The sequence below is a fragment of the Lactuca serriola genome, chromosome 8, assembly GCF_051521515.1.
Source record: "Lactuca serriola cultivar US96UC23 chromosome 8, Lser_US96UC23_V15, whole genome shotgun sequence".
Lineage (NCBI taxonomy): Eukaryota > Viridiplantae > Streptophyta > Magnoliopsida > Asterales > Asteraceae > Lactuca > Lactuca serriola.
Genome location: NC_136415.1, coordinates 31513253 through 31521528, shown reverse-complemented (window position 1 = coordinate 31521528; position 8276 = coordinate 31513253). Strand labels below are relative to the sequence as shown.

General features: G+C 38.8%; 1 protein-coding gene across 1 annotated transcript; it reads right to left on the bottom strand.

Annotated features, from left to right (window-relative positions):
• Nucleotides 1-297: 297 nt before the first annotated feature.
• Nucleotides 298-1434, bottom strand: LOC145070170 (uncharacterized). Its single transcript, XM_079017114.1, has one exon. It carries the CDS (start codon nucleotides 1266-1268, stop codon nucleotides 519-521), a length of 750 nt encoding a protein of 249 aa, XP_078873240.1. The 5' UTR covers nucleotides 1269-1434; the 3' UTR covers nucleotides 298-518.
• Between the last annotated feature and the right edge of the window lie 6842 nt (nucleotides 1435-8276).

Sequence of the window (8276 nt, the reverse complement as noted above, 5' to 3'; positions counted from 1 at the left end):
CAAAACTCAGGTATTGTGTCATATGATGGTGTGAAGGATAACATCTTTTAGTTATTGAATGTGCTAATTCTGTTTATACTTTATAACTTATGATGGATAATAAGTATTACATATCTATATAACTAGTCAGAGACCTCAAAAACACCTTCAACAAAACTCAGGTAGACACCAAGATTCTTTGCACATCAATAACAAGTTAAACTCCATCCACTCATGATAAGCATACCACAAAACTACAGAAACATAATGATCAAGAACATATAACACAGACAAGAAACATGAAATGATCAGAGTATGTAAGCATAAGCAAGTAAGCAACTCTGCTTTTCATTCGTAATAAAACCTGAAGTTTAATATCAGCTACTTAACTAGTTCACAAAATCAATCCCCTGATCCCCTCACATACCCAACAGAAGTGATCTTCCATTTTGAATATCAAAAAGAAAAACGAAACAATTACTATATTGTACCCAAATCATATCTCTAAAGAATACTAAACAGGTGGGATGAAATCCATATCAAAATACAACTAATAATGAAAAAAGCATGTAGATTAAGAAACATGCGTACGCAATTAGACCACGGTGTTCATCGCCGCAAGATGCTAGTTCCACCAACAGCCTCGTGCACACCCGTGTAGACCATATCACGAAAATCCCCATCATCACAAAGATCACCAGCCCACCTTGAGGAACAAACAATGCTACTGCGGATAATATCACAATAGGTAACATACAGTATCCGATCAAACTCAAGCACCGATACAAATCGAGATTCCCATTTCGGCCAGCTAACATGTTGAACACAACATACAGAAACAGAGAAGCTACTGTCACCCACCCCAAAATAATCCCGAAATGCAACTTGCCAGCAAGTAACTGGAACAATCCGAATGCCATAAGAAACAAAAACGGACCCGATAGATCGGCGTCTTCGTGAAGATCTGCTTTAACTCTAAAGGGATTCAAAATCGAAGCTGTTTTGTTCCAGATTTGTTTGGTGTTTATACCAAGCTCTTCAAGGAGAGGCGGTTCATCGTCGAAGTTCGCACTACCGCTACCGCTACCGCTTCCGATGCTGCCAAATTGAGGGGTTGCAAAGGAGGTGGATGCTGGAGAGGAGCCGATGTCGAAGGACATGAAAGGGATGCTAGGGTTTGAAGATCTCGATGGCTGGAATGGAGCAGTGGGGAGTCGTCGCTGAGGGCCGGTGTTAGGGTTTCCACCGGATGGGAAAATCACTGGCGGGACGTTGAATTCCCTCGACATCGTGAAGAAATTCGTAAGATTGGGTCAGAAACTCGATCAGATTAACGATTTTGAATCACAGATTCCGCCCCAATTACAAGACTTTAGGGGAAAGAAATCAATTTTTGGGGAAGATCTTAAAGATGGAAACGGATCGGAGAGCGTGTTAACTATGTGAGTTGGATCCGGTTGTAATAATAATATCGATAACCCGACGTAAGAAAAATGGGAATCGAGGCCCCTGTATTATTACAATTTTCCAAATAGACCCTTCCACCTTAGTGGGTGTTTGGGATTTTTCTTAATTTGACTTGATAACTTATTTTTTTAAGCCAATAAATTAAAAAAATATTTGCCTTTTTTAAAAGTCATTTTGAAATGGTTTTTTTGGCAAGAGAGAAAATGGACGTTTCAAAGTCATCAAAATTTGGTTTTTTTAAAAGTTATAAGTCAATAAATCATTTTACAAATAAAAGTTAGTCAAACATTTTTTAATTTATTGACTTATCGATTTTTCCAATTACAAAAGTTAATCCAAACATTTTTTTTACATACTCCTTTTTAAAAAAGGAATAAGTCAATAAGTTATTTTGCCAAAAGTCCTTTTAAGGTTTAAAATGCAATCCCAAACACCTGCTTAGAGAACCACAAAAATGCATGAGACGAATTTGAAATTTATTGTATCGCTAAGCCACGAGTCTTGTTGATATAGGGATTCAAAAATATTTGAGGGCTAAAAGCTATATATATATATATATATATATATATATATATATATATATATATATATAATCGAATTGTTGTTTTGATGTGTATCCTACTCGTCGATTTCTAGTATCTCAAATTGTTTTTTAACGTGTATCTTACTCGCCTATTTATAGTATCTTATAAGGTGTGTGGGATTTGTCTGGAATTATCGAGGTACAAGACACATGATTAGAATCCATGTATGTCAATGGGACAGGAGAAATCATTGTTGGTTCTACGTCATTATAACAAAGCTAATGTTTGTGGGTCAATTGTTAAGACTTTTCCACCTAAAGATCGTTTCTTATTGCATCTTTATGATGTGTCATGTCATATCTCGTTGAACAAAGACATGTCTTTTTGGTGTAGATTTGACATTGTGGTTTAGCAAGTGGAGCGTTATTTGTGTTGTGGCGTGGTAGGTGGGGTACACTACTAGAGACTTAGTACATGTCATGTATACATTTCAATGATTATATGTGTATGTTCATTGTAACGTCCCAAAAATCAGAGTAAAAAATTCATTTTTAAAACACAAATACATAAACCAAAAGTTACCAAAACATCGTTTACAAATCATAATAAGGCAAAACATCAAACTGTAAGCCAAAACTTAGTGAGCTTCCCAAAGTGCCCTACATTGCAAACAGATACAGATACAGATACAATATAAGCATGCATACAAGTTTTGTTGGTCCTTGACCTCAACCTAATCATATCGGGTTTGTTGGTTTACAACATAGAGTGGTAAAACCTAAATCCAACCATCCAGGGTTTTTTGGCACGTGTCCTTAACACCCAACAATTCAGATTTTTTGGCACATGACTTCAACCTCACCATACCGGGTATGTTAACTATCAGTCTCAACCCAACCATATCGGGTTTGTTAGCATGTGGCCTCAACCCAACAATCCATACGTCGACATATACCCAACAAATCATATATAGTACTATCGTAGCAATCTTACATCCTAGGATACATCAACACAATAAAACGGGTCGGACTTGGTGCCTTAGACCCATTGGCATAGTGAGAGAACTCACATCTCAGTCCGAACGCAAGCTGAAATAAATATTGACTCCTAATATTGGCTCTACCCGTTACCTATTATGTGAATCATTTCCCAATATTAATTAATATCGAATTACCAAAAATACCCTTAGGTCAACAGTGGTCAAACTCAACAAACTAGACGAGTCAACACAGTCAATTCAACTCAGTCGATCCAACCCAGTCGAGTCAACCCAGCATCGTATGCAGGGCGTACTTAGTCGCGACTAGAAAACGGGGGCCTAACCGCATACTGTTGGATTAGGTTTCTAAGCCCATAACGATTTTGGTATGTACTTGACCCGATTATGAGCATGGTCCTTTTGGGTTGCCTTCACCATAGCAACTAATAGGATGAATTAGGAGAAAGAGGATTAATTATGATTTATTAATATATTATATGAATAATATATTAAAAGAGAAAACATATTGTTTAATTAATATTGATCAAGAATTAATGTAGAATTAATTTTATGGTCAAAAGAGATCAATTAAACTTAGGGGACTAGAACTGTAATTATAAGATAATTGCAATTGGGCTGATGGATCATCTTGGAATATAGGTTGGACGAATTCTATGGGAAGCCCATACGGAATTCATCCAAGGGATATTCTAGAAGAAGTCCATGGGTTGCTTAAGGCTTAAGCAGTCATATTAGGGTTTCCAACTAAAAACCCTAGCGGCCACAAGTATAAATAGACCCCCTAACATAAGGATTTTGGCCCTATGCTTCCTGGTGTTGCCCTAGCCGATTTCCTCCCCTCTCTTAAGTCATCTTATTGCTAGTGGTGTTTGCGACTCCATTAGAGGTGCGACATTTGAGGCACTAAGCTTTCAAAGGTCAAGGATATTCAAGGAGATCTTGTTATTACTACATAACAAGAAAGGTAAGATCTAAACCCTAGTTTATATGTCAATTTGATTGTTATATGCTAGTCCGTAGGATCATTGCTTTGGTATTCAATGTTGTTGTGTTCATAGTAGAAAAACCTAAATCAAAGCAATTAGGGTTGCATGTACACCATAGGAATGATGTAATGCTCATAACCTAACACATACGTGCGGCGTACCATCTGGTATGTCTAATGTACGCAACTAAATGTTTCCCAACCCATTAAGTGCTTAATACTTATGCTTTTTCGTCCAAATTATAGTATAACAGCCCAAAAATTCAGATAAACAAAATTCATTTAATGTTTAAATAATTACAATCATGCTTTGTCTTCCAAGATTCCATTACATCAAATTAGATCCAAAAGATCAGAGTATTCAAAACAATAAATGCGGAAATGCTGGAGAGTGAGTGTTGTGACATCAAGTCGGGCCCTTCCCTTAGAACCAGAAGTACCTGAAACACCCAAAAAAGTGTAATCAATTGCTTAGTGAATTCCCAAATTACATAAAACATACAATCTCATAGTACCATGCAACATATATACATATAGAGTTGCCATGGACTCCATCCATGGTCTTCACCTGGAATGTCATGGGTTACCCCCATGTTTTAGCATCTAAGGGCCATGGGCTCCCCCCATAGTCTTTACCAGGTGTCATGAGCCCCCCCCCCCCATGGTCTTCATACAAACCATTACATACCAACTAACAAAACCATTGCATATCAACTATTAAATCCACATATCAATTAATGGGTCGGCATTAGTGCCTTTAACCCATTGGTATAATGAGAAAACTCACCTCAGTCTGCTGAAAACAATAGTTGCTCGACTACCAATCCAAAATCTCACATTGTATAAATATATAAATAATCCTAATTGGGATCATGACACAACCTAGTTAAGGGCTCAAAATCCTAAGTCCAATTCCCTCCATTATGGCCCAAAAGTCTATCCTTCATTAATGGGCCTAGGATCAAAGTCTAAAACTATAATGGGTCCCATGGCCAGTAAGGCCCAATCATGACATAAATAGCCCAAAAATAATTTATAAGGCTCATATACCCTAATCGGTCCAGGCCCAAGCTAAGTGGAGTTCAATCGGCCCAAAAGTCTACCGAACGCCCAACACCTACAGGAGAGCGTACGCTTAGCATAATGGGTTCTTGAGCTGTATGCGCAGCGTACAGGTCGGTACACCCAACATACAAGCGAGTAATGCATAATAACCATTACGTGCTTAATACATGAAGACTCCACATTCCAAATCTAGATCTAGGTCGTTTCTAAGGTCCTAGGGCATAGAGTTGGCAACTTCATTCCCTTGAATGCCATGAGGGAACCCAATACCTTATTTAATCCATTAAGCCTCGTTTTAAGCTCTTAAGCTCATGTAAAAAATTCACCACAACCATCAAGCTATCATTTTTATGCTTCAAACCAAACAAGGAAACCTAGATCTAACACCCTTAACCTCTAGAGTTGACAAACTCCCAAGAGAAGATTCCTGGACCAAGAAAGGACTCAAAACCAAACCCTAACTCAACTAATCATAAACAAGAGCAAGGTATGAGATTTTACCTCCACAAGCTTCCCAAGATGCTCCAAATGCAAGATCCAAAAGCTTTTCCCACGTTTAAGGCTTGCTTTCACTTCCTTCTCCTTGCTAGCTCACCAAAAAGGAGGTATTTGAGGCACTTTTAAGCTCAAGAATTACTCATAAAGGATTTAGGGTTTTATGGACGTTTGAAAGTAATGGAGGTTGGTTAGGGTAAGTTCCAAATGGCTTAAGAATGTTTAAATAGGGTCCTTTCCCTAAAATTAGGGTTTTTAGTCTCAGCCACATAGGCCCCATGTACCCCCCGGTACACCCCGTATGCATGGTACACACCCGCGATCAGCCCTCCTTAGTATGCTAAGCATACACATATGTACGCCCAACGTATGTAGGGACTCTTTATGCAACATAATTTAATTCCATGGGGAAAAAGAGTAAACACCTAAACTTCGACCGTTACATACAGATCCAAGTCCTAAAGGTTGTCCCTGACCGTAAAGCTTCAACTTTATGGTCTTGCATGGCCATTAAGTGCTTAGCACTAAAAACCCCAACATCTTAAGCCATTAAGACAACCAAAATCATGCATGAGGAAGAACTAAGAGTCAAGAACACATTTTATTACTCTAAGCCTAGAAAAGCGTCCAAAAGGAAAGCCCATTGCTCTATAGCATGCCATGCATAAGAATGTCATATTTTAGTGACAAAAGTTCATAATAACATCATATAAACAAGATACAAAATTGCAAAAATGGTCCCTGTGTTTGTTAAAATTATGTGGTTTTGGTCCAAAAACATTTGGTGGTGTATTAGTGGTCCAATTTTGGATACCTTGTGTGGTTTTGATCCCTATGGTTCACATTGTTGTGTGGTTTTGATCCATACCCTACATGAAAAGACCAATATGCCCTTCAATAATTATTATTTTTATTTCTTTTAATTAACTCCTTGTCATTTTAATTAAAAACCAAAACAAAAAACCCACCCACCCTACCATTCTAATCCCTTTCCATCTACGACTCTAACTTTCTTTCCTGTAAAACCCAACCAAAAAAAACACTCATACACCGACAACCTTAGCTCCCTGTGCCGCCACCGGCCTCCATTACTCACTATGCCGCCACCAGCCTCCGTCGCCCTCCTTCTTCCTCTAGTACCGACGAACGAGATCGATTTATACCATACACCTACTGATTTTGAATGTGAGACAGGGGTTGCAAATCGAAGTCTCATAGAAGACTTGAAAAATGATGCCAAGTAATGGACCTGCAAATCGATCCCAAACACTACACCTTCAAGAAGGTTGTCATCCCAAACCTCCACCTCGCCCGTTTCCTTTTCCGCCTGCACTAACCTCCACCCGGATTGATGGGGTTGTTTATGGTTGATTTGTTTCACTGCAACAATGCTTCCTGATTAAGGGTGCAACCGAGCCAAGCTACTCGCGAGCTACTCGGGATCGGATCGTTAAAAGCTCGACTCGAAATCGATTTTCAACGAGCCCGAGCCGAGCTCGAGCTTAATATTAAGCTCGTTTATTAAACGAGCTCAAGCTCGAGCCTATGTCATTAAGCTCGATTAGGCTCGCGAGCCTAAACGAGCCTTTACATAATATAATTTATTATTATTTATATATATTAAAATAAAAATATATTAGAGGAATTATGGATTTTGGGTATTAGTAAACGAGCTTCTTAACGAGCTCGAGCCGAGCTTAAGCTTATTTAGGCACGTCAGATAAAAAACGAGTCGAGCTCGAGCCCGAGCCGAGCTTGGATAATTATTTACGAGCTTGAGCCGAGCTCAGTACAAGAAAGCTCGAATCGAGCCGAGCTCGAGCTCGAGCCTCATATAACTTAAACGAGCCCGAGCCGAGCCTGGCCAGGCTCGGGCTCGGCTCGGCTCGTTTGCACCCCTATTCCTGATAAACTTAAATCCGAAAATTAAAGTCCATTTATCAAAATTTCCACTAAAATCAGATCTGAAAATCGTTTCCAATTTGGTTTCACGAGCCAAAATCAAAATTCGGGAGTGAAGTATAGTACTAGAGTAAAGAGATTGAGGGGGTTCATAGATTTTATAGGAAGGAGCTTGTAGTGCAGAGGATGTAGTGGTGACATATGTGCAAGAAGGGAAGCTGATGGTGTGGGTTTCCGACCACTGGTGGTGTGGGTTTCCAGCCTATTGTCGTTGGTTTCCGGTGTGGGTGTTTTTGAGACCGTATGTTTGTGTGTGTTTTTCAAAAAGATAGAAAGAAGTGAAGTTGAGTGATGACTAGCAAAGAGATATAATAGGGGGATGGTGGCGACTAGGTAACTCCAGTGAAAATGGAGGCCACCGACGCTGGTTACAGACACGAGTGAAGGAGGGTGGTGGTGATGATTGGGATTCTCTCCTCCTTGGTATTATGACAGGGATGAAAGGGTGAATTGGGTTTTTATTTTTATTTTTTTGTATTAAGTTAAACATAAGTTAAATTAATTTAATTAAAACATTTTAGTAATTAAAAAAAATGAAAATATAAACTATAAGGGTATAAAAGTAAGTTCAAGTGTAGAGGGACTAAAATCACTAAAAAGATCCAATATTTGACCACTTATGCACCATGAAACATTTTTGGACCAAAACCACATAATTTTGACAAGCACATGGACCATTTTTGCAATTTAATCTCCAAGGTATGAAACGTTATACCTTCTGGAGATTAAGGATGATGCAAGACTTCCAGATCCAAGCTTGCTTCTGGCTTCCAAGCTTCACCACCACCCTCTCTTTCTT